The sequence below is a fragment of the Trachurus trachurus genome (assembly GCF_905171665.1).
Source record: "Trachurus trachurus genome assembly, chromosome: 5".
NCBI classification, from domain to species: Eukaryota; Metazoa; Chordata; class Actinopteri; order Carangiformes; family Carangidae; genus Trachurus; species Trachurus trachurus.
This window is the reverse complement of record NC_139896.1, coordinates 8,321,081-8,349,079: the sequence shown is the minus strand read 5'-3', so window position 1 is coordinate 8,349,079 and position 27,999 is coordinate 8,321,081. Positions and strand designations below refer to the sequence as shown.

The 27,999-nt window shown below is 43.1% G+C and overlaps 1 protein-coding gene across 1 annotated transcript in view; it reads left to right on the top strand.

The window, feature by feature from the left end:
• LOC310986554 (tensin-2-like) overlaps positions 1–27,756 on the top strand; it is a 39,645-nt gene extending 11,889 nt beyond the window's left edge. The window contains exons 3-29 of the mRNA XM_083972503.1: positions 9–46; positions 3,234–3,251; positions 11,276–11,308; positions 11,408–11,457; positions 12,074–12,257; positions 12,543–12,593; positions 12,731–12,853; positions 12,975–13,039; positions 14,420–14,503; positions 14,612–14,724; positions 14,966–15,026; positions 15,273–15,348; positions 15,746–15,875; positions 16,579–16,644; positions 16,780–16,896; positions 17,884–18,673; positions 19,578–20,203; positions 20,318–20,468; positions 21,388–22,280; positions 22,994–23,125; positions 24,403–24,495; positions 24,631–24,708; positions 24,919–24,996; positions 25,567–25,735; positions 25,868–25,936; positions 26,199–26,228; positions 26,418–27,756. Coding sequence (XP_083828629.1) covers positions 9–46; positions 3,234–3,251; positions 11,276–11,308; positions 11,408–11,457; positions 12,074–12,257; positions 12,543–12,593; positions 12,731–12,853; positions 12,975–13,039; positions 14,420–14,503; positions 14,612–14,724; positions 14,966–15,026; positions 15,273–15,348; positions 15,746–15,875; positions 16,579–16,644; positions 16,780–16,896; positions 17,884–18,673; positions 19,578–20,203; positions 20,318–20,468; positions 21,388–22,280; positions 22,994–23,125; positions 24,403–24,495; positions 24,631–24,708; positions 24,919–24,996; positions 25,567–25,735; positions 25,868–25,936; positions 26,199–26,228; positions 26,418–26,562 — 4,463 coding nt within the window. The 3' untranslated portion in view covers positions 26,563–27,756. The remainder of the gene's footprint in view (positions 1–8; positions 47–3,233; positions 3,252–11,275; positions 11,309–11,407; positions 11,458–12,073; positions 12,258–12,542; positions 12,594–12,730; positions 12,854–12,974; positions 13,040–14,419; positions 14,504–14,611; positions 14,725–14,965; positions 15,027–15,272; positions 15,349–15,745; positions 15,876–16,578; positions 16,645–16,779; positions 16,897–17,883; positions 18,674–19,577; positions 20,204–20,317; positions 20,469–21,387; positions 22,281–22,993; positions 23,126–24,402; positions 24,496–24,630; positions 24,709–24,918; positions 24,997–25,566; positions 25,736–25,867; positions 25,937–26,198; positions 26,229–26,417) is intronic.
• Positions 27,757–27,999: the final 243 nt, after the last annotated feature.

The following is a 27,999-nucleotide window of genomic DNA, read 5'->3' as shown; positions in this document are numbered from 1 at the left end:
CTTTGCAGATTGCAAGGTTGCTGTTCACAAGACATGTGAAGCCAAGGTGAGACTCGACCGTGTTACCTCCCCCCTCCTCTCTCCCCTCTCCTCTCTCCTCTCTCTCTGTCCTGAGTAAACGGTGCTCCTGTGTCAGAGGTTGTCGGGCAGCGACGTTAATGTGATGTGAGTCTTAAGTGGAGTAAGCCATGTGCACTGACCTAGATGTCTGCTTAAAGACGGCCTCCCTCTGAACTGCAACCAGCACAGCCCAGGTTGCTACGAGTAATTCAGTCATGTGGTAACGCAACATGGCAGGAGAGTCCTCAAGCACCCAGGTAGTAGTAGTGAGTGGGTGACCCTCTAACAGAGCTGGATCTGGAGCATTAGGTCTTATTAAAGTATAATATGTTTAGTATTGAGTGTGTGGGTGTGTGTGCGTGTGAGGGTATAAAGGGCAGCAGTGAGTGGACACGGAAGAAGAGGAAGCAGCTCTGGAGATGGCACTTTACTTTCTAGACATGATGCATCTCTTGTATAAAGTGCTTTAATGCAACACTTGAGTGAAAATACAAGTATCTCACCAGAAAATTACTTTGGTAGAAGTGAAAGTCACATTTCACAACTTGAGGAAAAGTCTCAAAGTATCTGGTTTTCTCATTTTGAATCTATGCAGTTTTGGCTTCTTTATAGTAAAGCAAAAAAAAAAGTAGGTTTCCTGCACCTTTGTAAACATCAAATTCAGGCTTTTCCATGACTTTCCAGACACAATACCCCAAACTCAAGGACCGCAAACTCAGCAAAAATTTCCATCGGCATAAAACGCAACTTAATCCTGAGGTGGAATCTTTTCTCCTGCTTTTATTTTGTAGTAATGAAGCTGCAAAGTAGTGAAAATGAAAAGTTGCCAGATTTTAAATATAAATAAAGTACAGAAACATGAATATTCTCCTTAAATACAGTAAAAAGAAAAAGAAAAACAAGTACTTTGTTATATTACAACCCTGATCTTTATGTAACTCTTAAAAAATACACTTTCCAATACACATGTATGACTCAGTTGGCAGCGGCGTGCATGTTTTGTTGCCGCCTCTCTGTTGTCAGATGACGTTAGATGTTCAACAAACAAATAATCTTTTGTGTTCCTGGCGCTGTAAACTCATTCTTCTGACTGACAGGAAGCTTTTTAGTCCATTCAGTCTCTTCACAATGTCCCTGACAGCTCCGAGAAATACCAACAATCACCAGTCAGGACCATATACGTATATACTGTAGTATATATATATTTATATGTATATATGTGCTGTGCTGTGAGTTAAGGGCTTAGAGGAATTGATTGAGAGGATCAATAATGCTCAATAACATCTGTCCATTCAGTAAATAGGTACAGACAGTTAGTGTAGCTTAGCTTAGCATTAAGAATATAGCAACATGAGCCGGACAAAGGTAACCAACACCTCAAACAATCAATACGGCATAAAAAATACTGTGATATTTAAGTGTTTATCGATATTTTTCAAGAACATTCTTCGTCATCATCATCATTCTCATCATCGTTGTCCTGGAGTCAGATTATTATTCTCTCCTCTTTCAGGGTTTGAAACTGATCTGTATCTGATGATGATGATGATGCAGCATCACCGACATATTTCAACTGCAGCAACAAAAGGAGCTTCAGTGGTGCAACTTTCAAATGCACCGATTCACTGGTAAAAAGAAGTGTCAGGTGGCTTTAATCGCTGCTGTTGTCTGGCCTCTTTGATTGGAAGAGAAGAGGACGTGTTTGCCCCCCCCCCTACACACACACACACACACACACACACACACACACACACACTGGACTGGCTGTGGTCGCCGTCTCCTCCTCTCCTCTCCTGCTCTCATGTGACCTCGCTCACAGTGGCTCAGTATCACACAGCACTGATTGAGCTCATGACCTTGATGTAACTGCACCGTTGTGTTGTGTTGTGTTGTGCGTCCTCACTGTCCAATACACACACACACACATACACAGAGACACACACACACGCACACACACACACACACACACAGACACAAACACACACACACACACACTTGTACTCTGGCTGTCATGCAGAGGGACCCATTGCCTTCATTCTGCAGCTCTTCAGGTCAACTCAAATCCTGTGGGATTTATTGGAGGGAGAGGGAGTGTGTGAGTGGTGGTGGGAGGTGTGTGTGTGTTTATAACTCCTCCTCACACACACACACACACACACACACACACACACACACACACACACACACACGCACCGTAATGATGCACGAATGGCCACTACCAGCTGTTGTGCCTTAGCAGCAATGCATTAAAAGAGGATTATTATTTTCGGTCATACTAACTCGTCCCCATGGTCACCACGGTGATAGCAGCAGTAGCCAAAAACAACCCTGCTGATGACTGCTGCTCCTCTTCCTCCTCCTCCTCCTCCTCCTCGGACACCAGAGTGGACGACGCTGTTGTCGTCGTGTGGTGGTCGTGGTGGTCGTCACCACACGGGGACGATGATCAATCTGGATATGAGGAGTCTGAGCGGGTAAATTTAGAAAATAAGCAGAGTGCCGTGGATGCCTTCCAGAGAGCGATCGGACAGAGAGAGAGGGAGAGAGGGGGACACAAATAAGTGGGAGGCAGCTGAGGAGGCAAACTCCATGTGTGTGTGTTGTATATGTGTGTGTGTGTGTATCAGGCCCAGTTTGGGGTATTCATAAATAATGGTGGCGGGGGGGGGGACACTGGCGTCTGCTTCATGTCACGCTATCCTATCTCTCCTCTTTAATAATATCTGTCTCTCCTCTATTTTCTTTCTCCAATATCAACACTTAGGCTACTACTTACTTCCTTTCTCGCTTCCCTCTTTCATCTCTTGCATCTCACTGTCATCATCTCTTCTTTTTTCACCTTTAATCCCTGTTAGATAGATGTTTTTTATCCCTTTTCTGATGTTTTATATTCACATTTACGTAAAAGCTTCTCCCACACTTTCTCTGACTTTTTTCTCTCCTGAAATCTTACTTTCATCACTGCGTTTTTCCATCTCAGTACCATTTTTAGTATAACCGTCACCACTAAAGTCCCCCCCTTTTTTTTGTTTTATGTATTTTGTTCATTGTCTTTTCTTTTTTTTCTCGCATCCTTTGTGCATCATCTCTGTTCTTGTCTGGCCTGTCAACACTGACGCTGCCTCTTTGTCCTGATGCCACTTGTATTCTGTCTCTTGTCGTCTTTCTCTCAGCTTCAGGCCACTGAAAAGGTCAGTGGACATCAGCACCCTGTGACTTTGCAGGGCTGCCCAGTGTCTGCACGTGGAGTATTGATGTGTGTGTGTGTCTGTGTGAGTGTGTGAGTGTTTCTGTTCTGGCACATGCAAGGGAACGCCACTTGCACAGTTTGATGTGCTGTAACGTCAGTGTGTGTACGACACAAGCCGAGAGAGAGCGAGAGGCGGCGGGTGTTGGGGAGTTATTCTGTATGTGCTGCTGGCTCAGTGTGTGTGTGTGTGTGTATGTGTGTGTGTGTGTGTGTGTTATCGTGAGGGAGGGAGGGAGAGTGAGAGAGCGAGCGAGCAGAGTTTGTAAGAAAGAGGGAGCGGGAGGTGGTGTGTGACACTCCACAGACAGGACTGCTCAGAGGCAGAGGGAAACACTGGAGCTGCTTGTCGAGAGGTAAAAAAACACTCTGCTCTGTTTCTACTGACTTTTTAAAATTATTATTCATTCAGACTCGTTTGTACGTTTTTCATTTTTATTCTCTAGCTTATTACTGAGTTAGCAATCTGACATCCTTTAAAAAAAACCTTCTTCTTCACCAGCACCACAGTGTTTGCTCCGATAACGCAGCATGTGATTGTGCATATTATTATTATTATTCCATTACTGGAGCTGAAGCCATGCAGGCTGCTCTTGCTCTTGCTCTTGATTTTTGCCCAGAAAGAGGATTTCATTTAGTGTGATTAAAAGCAAGAGCAGAAAATGAACTGGAGACTCCATGCTGTGACCGGCTGTGACCTACTAAAAAAAAAAAAAAAAAAAAGATACACAGATTTTAATTTTTAATACCAGTGAGTGTCTTCACAAGATTCACTTTTATTTTTAAATGAGATGGCTGTTACTAGGTGTAGTTTAGCAGATTAGCTGACCAACAACCTTTACCTATACATGTGCACATATATGCATAAATGTGAAGTTATTGGAGCAGATAACATATTAGTTCCTGTGTTTATGTTTACCTGCATGTTGCATAAAGACCAGCAGAGAGCACCTGACAGAGACTAATGGCTGCATGGAGACCCAGTCAGCTGTCCTAACATCATCTGATGGATGCTAATGTTGCGTAGTGAAATACAGATGGTCACAGTGTCTGCACACAAACACACATACACACACACAGCTGCTAATGTTTCACACTGACTTATGGATTGGTGGTTGTGAGGCTATAAGGACTCTAGTATGGTGCTTGTGTAATAGAGAAGCGTTTTACATAATATAATTTGTCGGCTTGTCTTAATTAGTGTCAAAAAAAAGAGGAAAAAGTTTCCTGCTTCTTCTTCAACTACTGCAAAATGTTATCCAGATGTTGTTGTGAGCAACAGTGGTTCTTTCTCTCTTCTGATGTTTGTGTGTGTGGAGAATCAGATCAGTAAGGTAGAAACAGTGACGAGGATGGAGAGTTAAAAAACAACAACATCTGTGATGAAGGTGGTGACTTATTACTGTCACATTGTTGTTGCCATTTATAGCCATCGCTGCCATAATGTAGAGTATACAACACAAACACACTCATGGTTAATTTAATTTTACTACTTTATTCCCCTTATAAATAATAGAGTATTACAGGAAGTGCATACACACACATACAATGATGCATATTTCACATTGTGTGTGTGTGTGTGTGCATATTTACTTAATGCTTTTCATTTCCTGAGAGACTGAGTGATAGAGGTGGATGCACAGCAAACATTGTTTCATATTCCAGGCTTTATAACACGTCCTATAAAACAACAGGAACATTTTAACAATAATAGATAATAACTTGTTCTGGGTAAAAACTAGACAACTGGATGTGATTGATGTGATTTCTGTGTTGTTGGGTAAAGTTTTGTTAGTTTCCTGCTGCCACTGATGGACAAACAGACAAAATGAGCCCCGAAGAGTTCACAGAGAAACGTTTGGTCTAAAATAAGGAGCTCTATCAAAATAGCTCTGTGAAATCTCTGTGCTCTGTGTGAGTGGTCAGGAGGCATGTGCAGCTGTTGACATCTCTCTCCCATCCAGCGCTCTGTCTGTCCGTCTGTCTGTCTGTCTGTTCGCCTCTCCTCTTTCATCATCCCGTCTTCTTCCTTTTCTTTCCCTCTCTCTCTCTCTTTATCTCTTTATCTCTCTCTAACTCCCCTGACAGTTTGTTTGTTGCTCTCTTCTCCGGGCCAGTTACATGGCGATTGGCCCTGGCTGTGTGGCCGATGCTTATCGAGGTGCTCTCTTTGTCATCTGATGTTGTTTATTCAGGGTGGGTGGGTGGTGAGTTGGGTTTTTTTGGGTGGGTGGGGTAGGGGGGAGCACATGCTTGTATCTCACGGCAGGGATGATTATAGTTATCCTGTCTCCAGGCGCTGAAAAAAGTCGAGAGGGAGAGGGTGTGAGGTAGCGAGAGAAGAGGAGAGGAGAGGAGAGGAGGAAGCCGAGGGGAGTGACAGGAGGGTTAGGAAATGGAGAAATGAGGGATCAAAGTTGGGGGCGGAGGGTGGGGGGGAAGGGTTGGAGAAAAGAAAGAGAGGGCATGTCGTCCTTTCATGTGAGGCCTCTTAAATCATGGCCACTCCTGAACTTGCCCTCTGCTGCTGCTCATGCTCATGCTGCAGAAAATAGAAAGCCTCAGAGTTTTTATTAAGCTTCTTCGTCGGGCATTAGTGTCTTTTCTTTGTGAGACGATGGAACTTGGAATAGGACGTGGTTACTTATTTCGCTTTTCCAGTTTCAAATGGGAAAGCTTACTCACTTCTCCCTCTCCGTTGTCTGTGAGTGTGTGACGTCAGCTCAGAGTTAAGTGTCAGAGAGAGAGAGAGAGTCTTTCTCACACACACACACACACACACACACACACACACACACACACACACACACACACACACACACACACACACACACACACACACACACACACACACACACACACACACACACACACACACACACGCACACACCGATGCCTGAGTCTCAAACACACAATCTCCTGTTTCCTTATAACCGGCGGCTGGATTTCCTCCTCGTCTCTGGGAGAGAGGAGTGAGGAGTGAAGATGTGGCAGTGAAAAACTTTTTGAGATCCATTTGAGTCTTGGAGGTGATGATCAGCCAGGAAACTTCAGGAAGGATCCACTGTTGCACTTGGTTAATGGTTTAACCCCCTAACACCCACTGACCCACCCTGCCTTGGAAACCAAGATAAAGTCTTAATGAAATAGTTGCACATGGATTCACTTTCCCTGTTTCCAATTTTGCTGTTATGCTAAGATAACTATTCAACTTTAAGCGATAGTTCAACATTTTGGCAAATTGGCCCATTGCCATAATCCCAATAGTTTTAGTTTACCTTTAATTGTCAGTGCAAGCTATTTTTAGAACGGCGGAGCAGAGCCGTGAGCTGCAGAGCTACGCTACAGAGGCTAATGGGATTTCTTGGTTTCCCTCATCAAACTCATCAAATACACAATCCAACAACTCCAAAACGCTCTGGTGGACAAGTTGTGACCTGCACATTCACCACGCTATGAGATAATAACAGAACGATACGAGACAGAGTTGTTTTCATGCAAAATCGCTGATGCGCGTTGCCTTCAGGGGCAGTTTTCCAGCAAGCAGTCTCTGCATTTGCCTCTATAACAACTCTGTCTCGTAACGTCCCATTATTATCTCATAGCGTGGTGAATGTGCAGGTCACAACTTGTCCACCAGAGCGTTATGGAGTTGTTGGATTGTGTATTTGATGAGTTTGATGAGGGAAACCAAGAAATCCCATTAGCCTCCGTAGCGTAGCTCTGAGCAGCCCAATTTGACGAAATGTTGAACTATCCCTTTACCCAGACTGAGATGTCTGGTCAGTTTGTTAGAACTGTTGTATTGGCATTTGGCAATAATCTGGTGATACAATCGATTGAGAAACTGTAAGCAAGGCCACACACTGCAGTCAGACACAGAACAGTTGCTCCTGCACTTTTTTTTTTTATGTGCAACCTGATCAGAGGAATTTACACAAAGCCTCTGTCACCATGTAAACTATTGATAGAAATATTGACACATGCAACACTTCAAAGAATCAATACAGCGTTGCGTCGTAAAGTATTGCGATATTTCAGTCCATCAACATTTTCATTTGTGTTCATAGTGGAGCACGTTTCATTCATCAAGCAGCAGCTGTGTCCAGATGCCACCGATCAATCTTCTCTCATCAAACACCAGACGAGAACAAAAAAAAAATCCCCACATTTGATTTAGACGATAACAGTTTTTTTTTGCTTTTGGATGAAAAAAAGTGTGAACTTCATGAACCAGTCGACTGGTCCCAGTAACAGTCAGTAGTATAATGTCCCTGAGGGTCGAGTGCTGTCACTGGCACCTCAGTAAAACACTCACTGATGATGAACAAGACAAACTGAACCAGATGGCTCAGCTCCCAGTGGCTCCAGCGTTCAGTCCACATGCATTAATGAAGACCCTGAGGCTGGCAGAGCTACCAAAGACACGTGTGCACACTCTGCATGTTTGTGTGTGTGTATGTGTGTTTGTATGTGTGTGTGTGTTTGTATGTGTGAACCTAGGTTGACCAGTGCTGACATCCTGTTGCAAATTGCTTCCTGTTGACTTTGCTGTCTTCCTCCTCCTCCTCTGCCTTCATGTTGCATGTTGTGTTCGTCTCTCTCTCTCTGCCTCCAGGTTCAAACCCCTTTGCTCTTCTTTTAGTTTGCATGTTCGTGTTTATACATGTGTGTGGTGTGGTGTGTTGTGTTGTGTCTCCTACTGTTCCTTCCTGCAAGACCGACCACTTTATCCACTTTAACCACCATTATTAAACCCATTAAGAGAGGACTTCTCTCCCCGACGGCTGAATCTCTCTTTCATTTCCTACTGTAACATGTTTATGATACGACTCGAGTCCCTTGTACGTCGGCCGCCGTCCTGTGTCCTCCTGCACGGCAATAATCGCACAACAACGTCTTCTTGTCAGTTCAGCAGGAGCCTATTTTGCCGTGCAGTAACCAAATTACAGCGTGCCCTTTTCCCCCCTTCACTCATCCTTTTAGTATTCAGCGCTCTGTAGATCACATGCCTGTTTATGTCTTTTCCTCTGTTACGCCTCTGTAATGTCATTTGCCGTCTCCACTTAATGTTTCACAGAGACGGTGTGTGTGTATGGATGTGTGTGTTTCGCAAATGAGAAAGCTATGATTTGGGTTTATGTAATGAAACGGAAAAAAAGAAGAAGAAAAATGCTCCTCTGTACTTCAAATGATAAATCTTTTTTGGACTATTTTTCAGTAAAAATAGAAACTTGAGAGATCAAACGAAATGTTCCAGGTGCAGTCGAGACAAACTTTGAAAAGCACTAAAGCACTAAAATAAAGTGAAATGGACTGAAGCATTGGAAGAAGTTAGTAGGAAACTCATGATGACAATATAAAAATGAATTTACTCTCAGTAGATAAAGTCACACTGCTGCACCACTAATGCACATTTCCTTATTATAAGAGTCTTATCAATGCACTTTATCTGCTGTTTATTATGAATGCCTCTCTCGCTCTCTGAGGAGCTGCACATGGATCATGATGCAGCAGCTGCTCCAGGGGAGTAAACATGAATTCATTTATATGTTTGCTTCATTTTAGTCATAACAGCAGCATCATGTTGGTGGTGTTGACACAGGGAGATGATGAGCAGATGTTCTGTACCTGCTCGACACCGACAAAAACAAATCAACCTCGACTGTGGGTGGAAATTAAATCAACTTGAAATTAAATTCCTCTGGAGCTGGAACAGAAAAACACACACACTGCACTTCATAATCAGAGCTTTTGGAGCAGTTAAGAGATGAACACAATGTATAAAAAGTTATAAATTCAGTGTGTGTGACTGTGTGGTGGTGGTGTGTTAGTTGTGTATCATTGTGATCGTCAGGCATCCGACTTGTTAACCTGTTGTCTGACACCTGTCAACAACCGGCCACAGAGGGCAGCGCGGGCCGTCAGTCATCCTCGTGGCGGAGGGGGTCAAAGGTCAAAAGTTGACAGGGTGTCACCTGTCGAGGTTTACAGTGTTGTAGTAGCTACTCGAGACCGGTCTTGAAACCACATCTCCAGGGTCTTGTTCTTGTCTCGGTTTTGATCGAGTTGGATAAAGATCAGTCGAGTCCACAGCTGCAGTGACTTCTGTTTTTTTTTTTACCACAAATGTCTCTCTGTCACTCGTTCACTTTGGTTCATGTAATTCAATTTAATAACTTTAAGATACTTAAAATTGTTCAAAAGCACTGCTACGAAAGAGTATACTTGTGTAACCATCTGAAAAACTTGTGTCAAAAGTGAGAGACTTTAGCAGGTTGTGTGCTGCTGTGTTATTCTGTTCAATCCAAACTTTGTTTCAATTTAATATGGTATAGATTTTATATTGAATTATTGGTAACCCTTTAATTTACAGGCCGCTAATTACATGATAATATGAAGAAATAGCCAAGAAATAACAATTATTACTTAATAATGTCTAGAAATAGCCTAGAAATAACAATTATTACTTAATAATGTCTAGAAATAGCCTAGAAATAACAATTATTACTTCATAAGGTCTAGAAATAGCCTAGAAATAACAATTATTACTTCATAATGTCTATAGACATACAGTAGCCAAGAAATAACAATTATTACATCATAATGTCTAGAAATAGCCTAGAAATAACGGTCAATCAATTGCAAGGACTTGGTAGAGACAAATTCTGGCCTTTCCCAAAAAATTAAAAGCATGAAAAGCATGTGTAATCTTATGTTTTTATGAAAAACATTACATTACTATGACAATGACCGTTATTTATAGGCTATTTCTTGAGATTATTACGTAGTTAGCGACCTGTCGATTGGAGGGCTACCAAATTATTCATCTTTTCTTTTCAGCCGAGGAATAATGTAAATATCAAGCCACATGATTATTATGAGTAATACAGTAATGGTCTTGAAAATGGCCTTGCATTGGTTTGGTCCAGGTCTTGGTCTTGGACTAGGTGGTCGTGACTACAGACTAGTTTACAGTGAGAGTCCGTACACTCAGCTGTGCTGTAATACTGAATGTTCGATGCCATTTCTTGGCTCATTTATTTGATTTCCTGTGGTGGTGACACACAGTTTCATCTAATGACTCCCAAGAAATGAGCTGTAAACGAAACACATGCCCCCGATTTACCAGTTTATTCTAACTTGTCGTTTCAGGATCAACTGTTATCGTTATAATAAACAGTCGAGAAAACCAGAAGCAGCTTCAGGAATCTGCTCTCGTCTGTTTGCGTAGTAGTGTGTGTCTCTGTCGTCTGTTTTCACGACCTCAGCTTCCCTCGCTCTGTGTATACGTGAGTTTTGTGGCTTTGGCAGAAAACCGTTGGCACAGTAGCAGAGGACAGCGACTGCACGCCACATGTAGATTCCTCCTCCTGTAATCTTCATCCGTCTCGCTTCTTCACTGCTTTTTCTCTACGATGCAAAAAAAATTGTGTTTTGGTCAGCACACGAGTCTGTTGATCTGAAGTGAGAGAAGGAAGAATTTGAAAAAGCCAAAACAATGTCCTCAAGTTCTTTTATATTCCTTTAGACATGCAGGTGCTTGTCAATGTTTGTCTCTATGAATATACATGTGTGTGTGTGTGTGCCAGTGTGTGTATACCAGTGTGTGTACCAGTGTGTGTGTATGTGTGTGTGCGTGTCTGACACAATGCGTCACTAGCTCATCATGTGGAACGGCCAAATCTGCACTGACAGCTTCTTCTTCAAACCAGCTGCTGCAGATGACAGACAGAGAGAGTGAGAATGAATTTTACTGTCCTCTCCATCAGCTCCTCATCCTGCCTCCGTCCTCACCCCCTCATCACCCCTCCCTCCCCATCTCTTCATCTGCGCTGCTGGAGCAGGACCAAGAGCATTAAGCCAAACACATGACTTGGCATGTGCTGGTCCATTCCCAGTGTGTATATGTGTGTGTATGTGTGAGACTGCTGCACAAACTAACCATGTGGTCTCTTCTTCTTCCAGGTGACTCCCACCTGCACCTCAGCTACAGATCTGGTGAGTCTACTCTACATGCACATACTCACTAGAAAACAGTTTTAAATGATGTAGCCTACTATGAGCTGTAAATGTTTTTTTTTCTGTGTGTTTCTTCAGAACGGTTCCATTAAATCATTGTCACTGAAGAAAAGAGGCTCCTTACCGAGGTAAAATGGCTCAAACAAATTTAAAGATATAGTTAAACATTTTGGCATACATTGCCATAATCCCTATAGTCATAGCAGTAGGTTCGTTACCTTTATTTGTTGGTGCAAGCTATTTTTAGAACGGCAGAGCAGAGCCGCGAGCTGCTCAGAGCTACGCTACGGAGGCTCATGGGATTTCTTGGGTTTCCCTCATCAAACTCATCAAAAACACAATCCAACAACTCCAAAACGCTCTGGTGGACAAGTTGTGACCTGCACATTCACCACGCTATGAGATAATAACGGAACGTTACCAGACAGAGTTGTTTTAGAGGGAAATGCAGAGACTGCTTGCCGAAAAACTGCCTCCGATGGGAACGCGCATCAGAGGTTTTGCGTGAATTTACCTCTAAATTCTAAATTTACCTCTAAATTCTGTAGCATAGCTCTGAGCAGCTCACGGCTCTGCTCTGCCGTTCTAAAAATAGTTTGCACCGACAATTAAAGGTAACAAACCTATAGTAGGGATTATGGCAATGGGCCAATTTGCCAAAATGTTGAACTATCCCTTTAAAAAAAAGTGAAGTAAAATCAGTCTAATGGCTCCACCTAAATATCGAATTCTCATCCTGTCCAGGAGTAAAAGTGTGGAGCAAGTGATGGAGCATGTGATGGAGCGTCACTACAACTTCGACCTCACCTACATCACAGAGAGGATCATCTCTGTCTTCTTCCTGCCAGACCTGGACGAACCGCGTTACCGCAGAAACCTACAGGAAGTGGCCGCCATGCTGAAATCCAAGCACCCGGACAAGTTTCTGGTTAGAAATTAAATCTTAACACGTGCAAAAACTTAACGTGATTTGTCGCCTAAGAAGGAGTGAGTAACTGACTGTGAGGTAGACGCATTTAGCTAATGGCTGCTGTTAAAGGTGTTATTAAAACAAATTATAGAGGTTTTATTTGTATGTTTGTCTCGTTATCAGGAATAATTATTGCTTTCTGCCCTTATTAAACTACCTCATCTCCTCTTGTTTTGTTTTTTTTAATGCTTTTTTGCTGCAATTGCAATGTGATATCCTCTGATTCCTCTCTGTCTTTTCTAGCTGCTGAATTTATCAGAGAAGAGACACGACATCGCCAGACTGAATCAAAAGGTGCACACACACACACACACACATCTCACACTGCTTCAGCTGCTGAGACACAGCTGAGACACATAAACTATGTATGTGACCACTCTTAATTTTAGAGGTTGTTGCAGCAACGGTCTGACTTCTCTCATGTGGTTTAGGTGCAGGACTACGGCTGGCCTGATCTCCACGCTCCGCCCTTGGACAGGATCTGTGCCATCTGTAAGGCCATGGAGACCTGGCTGACCGCTGACCCCAGTAACGTCGTGGTCCTCCACTGCAAGGTCTGTGCAGCCTTGAGTCCCAACAAGGCTTTTTGTTATTATTATCTATCTGTCTATCTTGCATGACATGTCAAACAATAGGGAGGAGAAAAAAATAATTTGTTTATCTGCATCCTGACAGGGAAACAAAGGGAAGACAGGCGTCATCGTGGCCGCCTACATGCACTACAGCAAGATATCTGCTGGGTAATTTGTATTATCATGGTGTGCACATGTAAAAATCACTTTTCAGTTGTGTGTCTGCAACTGAAAGTCAAATAATCTGCTTATTATTTCTTTTAATGAATCTTTTAATAATAATTAATAATACGGTAATTCATTCGATTTGTATAGCGCTTTTCAATGACCCAAAGATGCTTACAGAGAAACAGGGAGGATTATGACAGTCAAAGGGGACAAGCAAAAGACAATACAAAGAGGTTTTGGTCCATATTTGACCTGAAAAAAACACAAGGTGACATATTTAAATAGATTTGTATGGTCCAAAATCCAAAGATATTCAGTCAATCAAATTAAGTGACTATTAATCATTTATTCAGCCTATTATTTAAGGTCTAAATTTCTGTCCTCAGTGCATTTACATCTTAGTTTTTGTTGGCAAACTTCATCCAGAAATTTCAGATGAAGATTTATTATTATTTATTTAAAGGGATAGTTCAACATTTTGGCAAATTGGCCCATTGCCATAATCGCTATAGTCATAGCAGTAGGTTCGTTACCTTTAATTGTCGGTGTAAGCTATTTTTAGAACGGAGGAGCGGAGCGGCAGGCTGCTCAGGGCTATGCTATGGAGACTAAGGGAATTTCTTGGTTTTCCTCATCAAACTCATCAAATACACAACCCAACAACTCCAAAAGGCTGTCGTGGACAAGTTGTGAGCTGCACAATCACCACGCTATGAGATAATAACAGAACGTTACCAGACAGAGTTGTTTTAGAGGTAAATTCATGCAAAACCGCTGATGCGCGTTGCGTTCAGGGACAGTTTTTCAGCAAGCAGACTCTGTATTTACCCTGTATTTACCTCGAAAACGGCTCCGTTTCGTAACGTTCTGTTATTATCTCATAGCGTGGTGAATGTGCACGTCACAACTTGTCCACCAGAGCGTTGTGGAGTTGTTGGATTGTGTATTTGATGAGGTTGATGAGGGAAACCAAGAAATTCCTTTAGCCTCCGTAGCGTAGCTCTGAGCAGCCTGCCGCTCCGCTCCTCCGTTCTAAAAATAGCTTACACCGACAAATAAAGGTAACGAACCTACTGCTATGACTATAGCGATTATGGCAATGGGCCAATTTGCCAAAATGTTGAACTATCCCTTTAATATCGTAATTATTGTTTCTTCTGTTTATCAGTTTGATTTTCATATATCAATGCTTAAGCAAATTTGTTTTGAAACTTTCAAACCAATAAAGTTTTGAAATTGAGAGCTGAAAATGTAATTGAAATGGAAATAAAGCGGCCTTTGTAGAAAAGATTAAGTTGCTCTCCACCATCAGTATGCATGATGAAGACACATCATAATCTGTAGGTATTTATTGATTAACTTGTTGGTTGGTGTCCACAGGGCGGACCAGGCTCTCACCACTCTGGCCATGAGGAAGTTCTGTGAAGACAAAGTCTCCTCCTCGCTGCAGCCCTCACAGAACAGGTGTGACACTCATCCATCTGTCATATTTTTATATCACTTTATTTAATGCTGCTGTCATCACCTCATCACCTCATCTCCTCTCTTCTTCTTATTATTCTTCTCCTTCAGGTACATCTACTACTTTGGCGGTCTGCTGTCGGGCACCATCAAAATGAACAGCAGTCCTCTGTTCCTCCACCAGATCCTCGTTCCCTCTCTTCCAAACTTCCAGACCGGTGGAGGTCGGTTTTAACACAAACAAAAAATCTCGGTGTAATAGTTTGCAGTGCTGTAATGGTAATTATGAGCTTTGGATTGTGAACAGAAAGTGTTTTACAATGTCAAAGGAAAAAAAAAAAGACACAACAGAAACAAAAGATCCTTTGTCTGAAAACTCTCCCTGTGTTTTTTATTATCATTATTATTATTATTGCTGTTATCCTCACTTCTCTCTCTCTCTCTCTCTCTCTGTGTGTTTTGTAGGTTTCTATCCGTTCCTGAAGATTTATCAGTCCTTACAGCTGGTCTACACCTCAGGCGTCTAGTAAGTACACGGTCAGTTGTCCAGTTGCACCACAGGTTTTTCAGACGTCTCGTCCCCTTTTGACAGATGTGTTGACCACACAGCCAGCAGGCCAGCGTCTGTGTTTAGGTGGCGGCTGCTCTGTGTTTATGTTCACGTTTCACATTGTCCACCACCAGTGTTTTTACCCGACTGAGACGTGTGTATGACTGGATTTATGTATAGTTTTCTTTAAATGTGTGTATGCGTGTGTGTGTGTGTGTTCAGTGATCCTCAGAGCTCCAGGGCGAGGAAGCTGTGCGTGACGATGGAGCCGGCTCTGTTATTAAAGGGGGACATAATGGTGAGAAACGGCTGATCGTGAACTTTACTCACTTGCAGCCAGCTGCTATTTTACCTATTTATTGTCGTCGCTTTCTCCCACTCCCACTGACGTTAGTTAGCGCTCTCATAAATACACGTTTCTCTCCTGACGGTCGTGCACTTTTGTAACTTTGCTTTTCATAAGTGCATGATTTTTTTTTTTAAACCACTTAAAGCTACAAATCCTCTGCAGACTATGAACATGCATACTTAATTACTGCATGCGGGTAAAAAACACAAAAAGCCCCTTAGCATCCTAGAAAGACAAGTAGCTACTTTATGTATGTATCTGGCACAGCAGCAACACACACTCAGAACATACTAATCTAAGGAAAATTAGATTCATGTGACTCTCCTACTTGGATCTTCCTCTGCAGGTGAAGTGTTACCACCGGCGGAGTCGTGCAGCAGAGAGGGAGGTGGTCTTCAGGGTCCAGTTTCACACCTGCACCGTTCACGGAGCCCAGCTGTGGTTCGGAAAGACCGAGCTGGACTTGGCCTGCACAGGTAGAAGAACTGATAGTTTGCTTGATTGTAAAAAAAAATTTTTTTTAAATGCATGGCCTACTTAGTGAGATTTCCAATTTTTTCGGACAGTCATGGAAGGCATCACAGAGGGGATTAAAGAGGAGAGGAGGCTATTTAAAAACCATAAGACTCCACTGCTGCTGCTGCTGCTGCTGCTGTGTACGACACTAAAAATGTGATATTATATCGTAAACATATGAATGACCACATGGAAACTCTCTGCTGTATATTTCAGGGATGTATAATTGAAGACCCACTTACTTTCTCCTCCTCGGTCCATTGTTGTGTTTGTGGATATTGAGACAAATAGCAAATGACAGTGTCAGTTTAGATGAAAGAGAAATATACTTGTACATGGCTTAGTAAGCAGCGCTCTCATGGCAGTTGCTCTTAGTACAACACGCTGACGCATGCACACAATGTATAAATAATATTACCCACACTCGTGCGAGGCAGTCGAGAGAGAGAGAAAGAGAGAGTACATTTCTTTGAAGTGTTACGCTCTGTTTACTTGAGCCATATTCTGTCGTGTCATCCTATTTATGTCCATCATGAAAAGTGAGGGCAGGTATCTTTATTTATTAACACCATTTTTTTTTCCACTTCACAGATTTCTTTCTGAATGCTTTTTTTTTCAATCTCTGGATATTTTAAGTTTCTCTTTATGCTCGTCTTCCTGCAGATGACAGGTTCCCTCCTGATGCTACAGTCGAGTTTATCTTCTCCAACGGGCCAGAAAAAATGAAAGGTATTTTTATTATCAGCTGTCTGTCTCGCTATCTGCTTCCCGAGGTGCATCTTGTGCTCATGATCTTTTTCTTTTTTCTTTTTTTTTTTGCATTTTTATGTGCTTCATAAAAAAAATGTCTGTCTGCACCTCAAGGTCGAGAATACCGCAAGAATGATGCCTCCATCAAAGTGGACTATAACACCTCAGATCCTGTGGTCAGATGGGATTCTTATGAGAACTTCAACCTGCACCATCAAGACAGCATGGAGAGTAAGAAAGCACACACACACACACACACACACACACACACACACACACACACACACACACACACACACACACACACACACACACACACACACACACACACACACACACACACTCACACACACACAGGTTTAAAAAAGTAAGTTTTAAAGGGAACATATTATGGAAATATCACTTTTTGAAGGCTCTTTAGTATATATTTGGTTGTTTGTCTTGCCTTTCGGTCTCCAAAATGTGACAATTGACCAAAAAAAATCACTATAGGTTGAAATCCATGTGGTTTTATGAACTGTTCCCTCAGTTGTCTGACAATGATGTAATTAGTTTTCGATTTGCATAATAGAAGGGGCGGGGCGGGGCAAGCATTTGCGTTTAAAGGGACAGGCACTGAAACCAGCCGTTCTGAACAGGGTTGTTTTGAGTGGATGAAAAAAGAGCTGTGATGTTTGATCCTTGGGGTATTTGGACCACAGCATGTCACAGACATGTCTTTAAGACACCTGGGAACTATTTTAATTCTCTTTAAAGAGACCCCGAGAAGTTTGCGTTTGGTTATAAAAGAGTCTCATATTAATGTGGATGAATATACATTACCCACACTTGTTATTGGGTCCATTTTTGATAAATATATCGTTTTGTCTTTATAGTTATTTTGATATTATTATTTAGTGGTCGACTCGCCCAGCATTCATTTCCTGGTTTCCCAGAGGCTGCCCGGCGGGTCATGGGAATAACGCCGCCGGGTTGCTAGTTGGCATCGTTTATGGTCTTCGAACCTCCAAATTTCGTTGTTGATCAATGAAAACATTCTTGGCAAATGCTTTCGCTTTTCGTCCATCTTGCGCTGGTCCAAGAATTTCACCATGCGTGTGGAGGCTTATGGGAAATGTAGTGTGAAAACACTTCCACTTTCCAAAAGTCCTCATAGTCCCTTTAAGGTGGTTAAAGAAAAGTTTACAACATCCTTTGTTTTGTTTTGTTTTCTACCAGACATCTGTCACACCAGGGGCCCGCTGGACGGCAGCCTGTACGCTCAGGTGAGGAAGCGACGGGGTCCAGGTTCAACCGCCTCTGCAGCATCTCCCAACGGTTGCCTCACCAGCAGCCCGACAGTGAAGCCCCACACTCCCACCCAGCGTCATCCCGAGCCCCAGCCCCCCACCTACCCCTCAGCCCCCACCGAGCCCCCCATCAACCCTGAGAGAGAAAGTCCTGAGTGTCCGCCACGGGAAACGAAGACGAGGGGGAAAGAAAAGGACCGGGAGACGGCGATTTTAGATGATGCAGACCCATCGAGCCCGGGGGGTTTGCGGCGAGATCACTCGTGTTGCGGTCGTGCAGGTGCGAAGTGTGGCGACGTGGGATGGGACCGGGCGCCCTGCCTCTCTAACGGACACTGTCTGGGACGCTGCGGTAGCGTCAAAAACCATCCGAAAAGCCAAACTCTTCCAGCTTTACCCTCCAAATCTGTGTCTCCTCCTTTGAATCCGGCCCACATGGAGCTCTGCCATCGCCACAGTGCACATCCTTTACCTGAGTTACCATGGGAACGTCCGCCCCCGCCTCTGCCTCCGCCTCCTCCCTTGCCCTGCCTCCACAGGCCGTATTACCCCTTCTCTCCGCCCGAACACGCCCACCCGCACAGCCACACCCTCCCGGCCTCGAGCCGACTCTGCACCGGGGACGAGTGTCACCTCTTCCATTATTCCAGCCACGGTCCGTCCGCTCACCTGTCCCATCAGTCGCTGCCCTCCAGCCCCTACAGGGAAATGTTCTTCAGGTACGTTGGAAGCCCCCATCACACTTTGACCGTCAGACAGTGGGTTTTAACTTTTCTTGATGTTACTTATATGGAGTTATGGTAACACTTTATTTGACGTCTATCTCTATAACACATTATAACCATACTTATGATGAGTTATACTGCAGTTATAGCACTGTATAACTATAGTTATAAACACTCATAAATGATCGTACAGCTTTATAACAATAAGCATAACACATCAATAGAGTGTTTATAATGATAGTTATTCACGTTTATAAGACAATTATAACACATTATAACTTATAATGCATTACCGATGTGGGCATTGTCAGCGAGTTACTAACAATTACAACGTATTATAATACCTGAGAAAAAGAAGAACGCCGCACACTCAGCTCCAGTTACGAGACGTTTCGGCCTGACTTGACAAAGGCCTTGTCTGGCTCTGGCCGAAACGTTGTCAAATAAATCTATAAGTCTCGTAACTGGAGCTGAGTGTGCGGCGTTTTCTCAATGACTGTACATCATCATTTAAAGCAGAAGTAAGCGATCCGGTCGTTTTGGCTAACTTCTTGTCAGCCGATGGAGTTAGCAGTCCCCGCCCTCGTCCCTACGTCACCACATTCACGCGCATCCCTTGGCTGCACACACAGAGAGGACCGCCCCTTTATGCCGTTCTCTCTCCTCACTGGATAAAGGTTGTAGGATACAAGGAAAGTTTTCTCCTCGGCTTACAGCAGAGCAGAGTGACTGACAGACGCGTGTTTCAGACCAAACACTCTATATAAGTGATTGCTGTCGGACATTAAAACTATTTAAGACTTATATTAACACAAATATTCCGCTTACTTCTGCTTTAATTTGTGTCTGAATTAAAACAAAATAAAAATTTGATCAAAAAGGAAATGTTCTTCTTCAGCCCTCCAGCAGCAGCAGCAGCGGTGTCCCCCTCCTCCTCCTCCCCCTCCTCCGGCTGCCCGTGTTGGGACTGCTCCACCAGGCGAGAGCACCAGCCCAGATCATTCCACCCGCTGCACCCGGACCCGTCGGAAACCCCACACTGGTCCCAACAACAACAACAACACACAACGCCTGCGATGTGGGAAAGTGAAAACCCATGGGAGGTGGTGGCAGCGGCAACAAGAGAGGCCGAGTTCTGGCCGTGCAAATCATCAAACCCGGGGCAGCAGCCTCGATTCGCCCTCGCTCCTCCCCATCATCATCATCATCTTCACCACCAGAACTACCACCACCACGGCCACGGCCACGGCGGCGGCCCCCAGTCTCTGGTGGATGTGCGGGACGGAGCCAGCAGCGGGTACCAGACGCCAACGCAGCCCCGCCACTCCTGCCCCTGCTCTCCTTATCAGTCCTCTCCAGCCGAGAGCCACGAGAGCCGCGGCTACGCCTCAGGGTACCACTCCGGATCAGCCTCGCCTCTGCCCGCCGGAAGCCCCTCTCCTGGGAAGGGAAGGCTGCCCGAGACGCCCTGCAGATCCAGAGAGCAGCAGCAGCAGCAGCAGCAGCAGCAGCAGCGGCCTGAAGGTGAATGATGGGTTATATAATAACAGGCTTGATGCATCCTCTTTCACTTATTATTCTGATTGTTTTTTGTAATAATAAATGAGTCTTCAATTATTTTTATCTCGCTTCTCAAAGTGGAAAAGGCCAAAACGGATGCAGGTGATGACATATCCCAGAGTTCAGAGGCCAAATCGGACTCTAACGGGCAGACGAGCACTGCTGGACTGGACTCTGATAATGACTACACACTTATCGGTAGCAGCAGCCCAACGCACACTGAGGACAGGTGGGTGAAACCTCCTAATGTTGAATATCAAACAACATTTATCCAAACAAATTGGTAAATTACAGTGGCATGCAAAAAGTTTGGGCACCCCTGGTCAAAATGTCTGTTCCTGTGTTAACAGTTCAGCAGGTGGAAACGATCACCAAGAAAGCTTTAAGTTACAGATGACACATTCCCTAGATACATTTTAAACAATATATTGTTTTTATTTTCATCTTTTTACATTTTCAAAATGACAGAAAAGGAAAAGGGCCCCAGCAAAGGTTTGGGCACCCTGCATAGTTAGTAGCCTACCTACAGTAGTAGCCCCCCCCTTTGGAAACCATCACAGTGTGTAAATAGTAAATATCTTGTCTGATACCTTGGTCAAAGTTATCTAAGAGCTCAAGTCTCCTGGGTTTCCTATTCTTTTGCAGGGTGCTGCTTTGTTTCCCTAGAAAAACCAAAAATAATACACTGATATTGCTTAATATATTGCAAAAGAGTGTTTCATGTTTGACTTTATGCCTTTTGGAGATAAGTTAATCTTCCACTTGCTTAACTGTTCACATTGACAGAAATTTTGACCAGGGGTGTTGTTAACATTTCCATGTTTTTCATAGGCTATTCTATGCTATATAACTGTTTTCTTGTCTGTGCACAACATCTATTGCACGTCTGTCCGTCCTGGGTGAGGGATCCCTCTTGTTGCTCAACCTGAGGTTTCTCCAATTTCTCCCTGTTAAAAGGGTTTTCTATGGAGTTTTTACTCAGTCGATGTGAGGGTCTAAGGGCAGAGGATGTTGTTATGATGCCATGTAAAGCCCTTTGAGACAAACTGTCTGTAAAAATGGGCTACTGTATACAAATAAAATTGCCTTGCCTTGCCAAACTTCTGCATGATGCGGCTGTATCTAATTTCTTCACGTTTTGTCCACAGTGTTCATACTGACAGCGCTCCTCAGAGTCAAGAAACATCCACACAGCTGGAATCAAACACAAACAGCGACAAAACTGTCACACCGGTGCCGACAGACACACAAACCCACACTTCCAGCATATCCATAAACTCCACACAAGCATCCAGCGAGCAGAGTTTGAGCTCTGACGGGAAGATCGGCGGATCGGTCAGGATCGCAGGAAGTGCTGAGGGAACACCGAACCAATCACGCGCTTCGAACTACGCCACTGTCATCATCACACCCGTCCAGGTGCAGCTCAACGGTTCTGCCCTTCCCAGCGACGCTCCGTCCGACGGCAGGGCAGGGAGCGCCGTGACCGTGATGAATCCCTCTGTCAGCCTCAGCTCCAGTCCGTCCACCACCTCCCCAAACTCTCCCATCGGCTCCCCAGAGCGGCGCTCGTCCTCCCAGTACTCGCCATCGGCTGCAGACACAGCGGGACACAGACTGACTCCAGATAGAGACAGTTTACCTGACAACAAACCTCCATCGCCTGTCCCCGACGGCTACCAAACCCCCACCTTCCCCTTAGCGTCCTATTACTACCCGTTATTAAACGTCCCCCATGTCCCATACACGGGCTACACTGCCGTCACCATCCCCGCCGTGCAGCCGCCGCTCCCCGAGAAGAAACGCCTCTCCGCCTCCACCGCAGCGGGAGCCCTGAACGGACACAACTCTCTCCTCAGAGTCTCCTCGGCTCCGTCGCCCACGCACCACGTGTCCTTCTCCCCGGCAGCAGCAGCAGCAGAGCAGAGACGCGGCTCGACGCAGTCCGGCTCCAGGGAGGAGGTGGACGTCAGGGTCAACGCCAAGTTTGTCCAGGACAGCTCCAAGTACTGGTACAAACCGGGCATCTCCAGAGACCAAGGTGAGGAAGTCAGGCACAGTCTGGTCTTTAGAGGGGTAGTTAAACATTTTGGCAAATTCACCTTTTGCCATAATCCTTATATAGTCATAGCAGTAGGTGCATTAGCTTTAATTATCGGTGCATGCTGTTTTGAGATCAGCGGGGCAGAGACGTGAGCTGCTCAAACTCATCAAATACACAATCCAACAACTCCAAAACGCTCTCATGGAGAAGTTGTGACCTGCACATTGACCATGCTATGAAATAATCATGTAACATTACGAGATGGAGTTGTTTTAGAGGCAAATGCGTAGCTTCAACTAGATTTCAGACGTGGCTGCTGGGCGGAGTTATTTCAAAAGCGCAAGTAGTATTTATGTCATGTGTCGTAATGTTACATAATTATACATGATTATTTCATAGCGTGGTGAATGTGCAGGTCACAACTTGTCCACAAGAGCGTTTTTGGAGTTGTTGGATTGTGTATTTGATGAGTTTGATGAGGGACAGAGGACCTGTACCGTTCACCTCTATTGTGTTCGCTGAGCAGCTGGTGTCTCTGCCCCGCTGATCTCAAAACATCTACTGATAATTGAAGGTAATGAACCTACTCCATGAGAGATTATGGCAATAGGTGAATTCATCAAAATGTTGAACTATCCCTTTAAGAAATGCTGCATCTCTCATGTCACACCACAACATCTGGATACTGACATGTCGTCTCTCTACTGCAGCTATAGCCGTGTTAAAGGACAAAGAGCCGGGGACGTTCCTCATCAGAGACAGTAACTCCTTCCAGGGGGCGTACGGTCTGGCCCTCAAAGTGGCCACGCCTCCTCCCAATGCCAACGTCACTGGAGGCAAAGGTATAAATATTGTTAATATCAATGATTTGACTGCCAATGGCATGTCTCAGCAAGAGGTACACAGGTGTAGATAATAAAAATAAAGTGAATTTATTTGCTTTAGTGTCATGGTCCGTTAGAGCCATTGTTATGCCTGACCATTTTAGTTTTTAGTTTTTCACAAGTTAAAGCAGATATCAGCTTCACGGCCGTTTCGGCTAATGCTGCGTTCAAGGCAGGCTTTTGAAACCGTAAGTTACAGCTTCAAGTCACAACTACGACTTGGTAGCGTTCCAGGTAACCCGTAGCTCGTGTTTTTACCATCCTGTTGTCTGTGAAAGTTCCCTATAACGGCCACTCGTAACTTCCGACCCGTGAACTCGTACCAGATCGAACTGGTATGACTTCACAGGAAGGAAAAACACAAAGTACGAGTTTCTTTGAACGCACCATGAGTTAGCAGCCCCCGCCCTTGTCAGGCATCAATTGGTCCTCGTGCTACGTCACCACATTCACGCGCATCCCTTGGCTGCACACACAGCCCTTCATGCCATTCTCTCCTCATTGGATAACACTTGTATCCCACAAGGAAAATTTTCTCCTCGGGTTACAGCAGAGCAGAGTGACGGAGAGACTCGTGTTTAGGCTGAAATACTTCATGTAAGTGATTGCTGACGGAAAATAGGACTATTTAGGACTTATATTAACAAAAACATTCCACTGATATCTGCTTTAAATAACATCATAACTCCTTTCCAACAAACTATATTTAAAAATCTGAAGCCAAAACTTCAGTGGTTGAACAGTTACATAATTTGCATTTATCTACAGTCTGTTTTATCACCCAAAAAGAGAAAAAAACACTTGAAAAGCAAATAAAATCACAAAAAAACAATTAAGTTTTATTGTTTTATTCATTATTGTTTGCATAAATTTTATTCTCTTAATGCTTTAGTTTAATTGACATCTGTGTTTTGTTAATGCTGTAGTAAGTTTAATACTGTTTTCACATTTAAGACACTGGGACTAAAATGTTTTACTTTTATTATTGCAGTTTCTTGTGTATCTTTGTTTTTCCCTTTTTTTCTACATATTTCAGTTCTATTCTGTTCACGCATGAAATAAAAGCAGCACAGTCGTTATCAGAGAATATCTATTGTTTCTCTTGTCTGCACATGAGTAAACAGAACTGTAGATATTCTTTAGTGTGTTTTGTTGACACATTTTTGTAGCGAGACGGTTCGTCTTATTTCTCGTTAGCAGTCTCTCACTTCTCACCGTCCTCTCCTCTTTCCCAGGAGATCCTCTGGAACAGCTGGTGAGACACTTCCTCATCGAGACCGGGCCTCGGGGAGTAAAGATCAAGGGCTGTCAGAACGAGTCCTACTTTGGTCAGTTATGAGGCTTTTCGTGACATGTTGCACATATTTTTAGCCTCTTGCGAGATGCTAAAGATACTGAAACTGAACATTATAACCTTATTTTGCTTACCTTTCTGATTCATCCTTCTATACTTTCTGTCTCAGGAAGTTTATCTGCCCTGGTGTACCAGCATTCAATTACTCCCATCTCTCTACCCTGTGCCCTCCGCATCCCAGAAAAAGGTAAAAAAAAAAAATAAAGAATCAGCATCATGATTTTTTTTTACAACTAAAATTAAATATCCGCCCTTTTTCAAACGTGCTGTATCTATTATTAGAGAACAAATAAACGACTATTCATCAAATATTAGGAGGATTGTTGCAACAGTTACATGCCGAGGCTTTAATAATTCAGACGGTGCTGTTATGTAACTGAGGACTGTGATGTTTCAGACCTGGTTGGGGAGCTTCAGGAGATGCAGAGTGCAACAACCACCAGCACAGCAGCCGATCTCCTCAAACAAGGAGCAGGTAAAAAAAAAACGAGCTTGTTTGGTAACCGTTTAATTTACAGGCCGTTAATTACGTGATAATGTAAAGAAATAGCTAAGAAATAACAATTAATTGCATTGTAATGTCTAGAAATAACAGTCAATTTCATAGTAATGTTGAGAAATATAGCCAAGAAAGCCAATATAGCGCAGAAATAACAGTCAATTTCAAGGACTTGGTGGAGAAAGAAAATGAACATATGAAATGCATGTGTAATCTTTTGCCTTTATGAAAAACATTACATTACTATGAAATTGGCAGTTTTTTCTAGGCAATTCTTGACATTACTACGCAATTAACTGTTATTTCTTGGCTATTTCTTGACTTTATTACGTAATTAACGGCCTGTAAATTAAAGTTTACTGCTTCCTTGCTGATTCTGATGTTGTATGAACTTCCACACAGGATGAAAACACATTGATGCACCTCCTTCTTTTGACCAGTAGAGGTTGCTCACGCCTCATGTTTTCATGGCTCTGCCGCCCTGAAGTCTGAACACATTTGCTCTCACATTAATCCACGTTTTCTCTCGTCTCTTTGATGAACCAGCCTGCAACGTGCTCTACCTGAACTCCGTGGAAACTGAGTCGCTGACGGGGCCGGAGGCAGTTTCCAAGGCAACCAAGTGCACTTTGGCTCTGAGTCCTCGTCCGGTGGCGACGGTGGTCCACTTTAAAGTGTCCTCTCAGGGGATCACTCTAACGGACAGCAAAAGAAGGTGCATTTTAGATGGTTATTTTATTTTAAAAGGTGTTATCTGTTATTGCATCAGATTTCTGCTGCATCACACAGTTTGATTGAAAACCTTCCACATTATTTTGATTACCGTACTTTCTTTGTGTCTACACAGGCTGTTTTTCAGGAGACACTACCCAATCAATACCATCACTTTCAGCAGCCTTGACCCCCAAGACCAGAGGTGGGACACTCATGAAAGGCAGCAATAAATGTGCTCGATGCTGCTGCTGCTGCTGCTGCTGCTACTGCTGCTGCTTCTACACAAATACATCTTGTATTGTCTTATATTTCATAAATATAAGTTGATTTGCTCGTCGTGTGCTTTTTGACTCTTGATAGGTGAATGAGTAGGCTAGTGTTGCTGGTCACTGAGTCTCTGTGTCCTTGTTATTCATGTCTTCCTGCATTTTGTCTCTGTCTCTATTTGTGTGCCCGTGCTTCAGGTGGACTAATTCTGATTGCACATCATGCAGGTACGTGCTTGTGTGTCACCATATGTTTTTCTGACTTGGTTTGCATGGCAATTAATCACTACAATTAGATTTGCCACTCTGGCTATACTCTTGAGTTTTTTCCTTCAGTGTCAAACACTATTTTCTTTCTGGTGTTTTGACCTCTCTCTCTCTCGTAACAGTCTTCTTTTTTACATTTTTTTGCTGCAGGATGTTTGGTTTCGTGGCCCGGAGGACGGGCAGCGCCACAGAAAACGTGTGTCACCTTTTTGCAGAGATGGACCCGGAGCAGCCAGCGGTGGCCATCGTCAACTTCATCAACAAAGTCATGCTGGGACCACAGCTACGCAGATGAGAGAGCAAAGTCTGGACTATTGGGGGATGTGGGAGAGATCCTGGCATTGTTTTTTTGTTGTAGTTTTTTTGTATTTTTTAAGTGTGTGTGTGTGTGTGTGTGTGTACATCATGTGTGTGTGTGTGACTGTGTTCGGCTGTACGACTGTTTTTATAAGAGAAACCAAGAGCTAAATATTGTTTATATGCGAGTTACAGAGGAATAGTTTGATAAACCAAAGACTGACCTACCTTTGGTAAACTTTGCCAAATGAGATTCAAGTGAGATTTTTTTTTATTGTTGCTGTTTTTTGCTTTTTCTTTTTTCTTTTGTTGTTGTTCTTATGTTATAAACTCTTCACACGGTGTGCAAAAAAAAAACTGCATGGCTATCCACTTTTACAACACCACGGTTTCTCTACATCAACATATGAAGCTGAAGAGATTATGGTATGTAGAAATGTAGAAGAACGTTAGAGTCATGTTGCAGGATGTAAAAGTGGGGTAAACGCATTTAATGCTTCCTATGCAGTGTTAGACAGAGTAAAGGAGGTGATTCAATGAGGTTAATAAGTACTTTAAATATCAGAGAAGAACGTGTAAATTGAATCTGCACTGGTACTATGAAGTGTGTATTTTTATTGAAGCGATGACCACAGATGTAGAAGCTTATTGTATTGACAAGTAGATGATTGATGATTTCATATGAAAGTAAAAGGCAGGGTAGCATAGCTTCGCTTCACAAGAGAAGTAACTCATTTAAAAGACCATGACTTGAATTTACTGAAAGTAAAAAAAAAAAAAAAGTCATACTGTACATCCAGAGGAAATCTACGACTTCCACATTTCTAATGTCAGTTTCTAAATTTGTTTCTATTTTGTTTTGTTTCTATTGCCTATTTAACCACCCAGTATAACACGTAATAAGTGAGTTATGTTTCAGAGAGAAGATTCACTTCAAGCCAAAGACTTCACTCTTGTGTAAAGCTTTTCTGTTGATTGAGTGTTTTTTTTCTTTCTTTTTTAAAAAGATATCTTTTTGTCATTTGGTATTTCTATGTATGTGTGTGTGTTGTGTGTGCGTGTGTGTGAGGTTTTTTTGTTTGTTTTTTATAAATTCAGACAGTATTTAGATGACTTCAGCACAGTTATTATTTTTCATAATGGATTTTTATGTAAAAGAAGTAATATATTTTAGGCCCCTGAGGTGAATGAGAAAGAATGATGTATGTCATATTTGACAAGAAAATTAAAGCAATAAAATGAAATCAAATACGAGTGCATTCTTCATCAGTCAAAAGCTCCAGTCACGTTTTATATCACTTATTTGCAGACCAATTGGTGCATTTTTATTCTATTTTATAACTTGCTAAAAAGCAGATGTAGGAGGTAAATGCGACTGAGGACATTATATAGGCTAGTTTCTTTTCAGTGAACTGCAACAAAAAACAAAACAAAA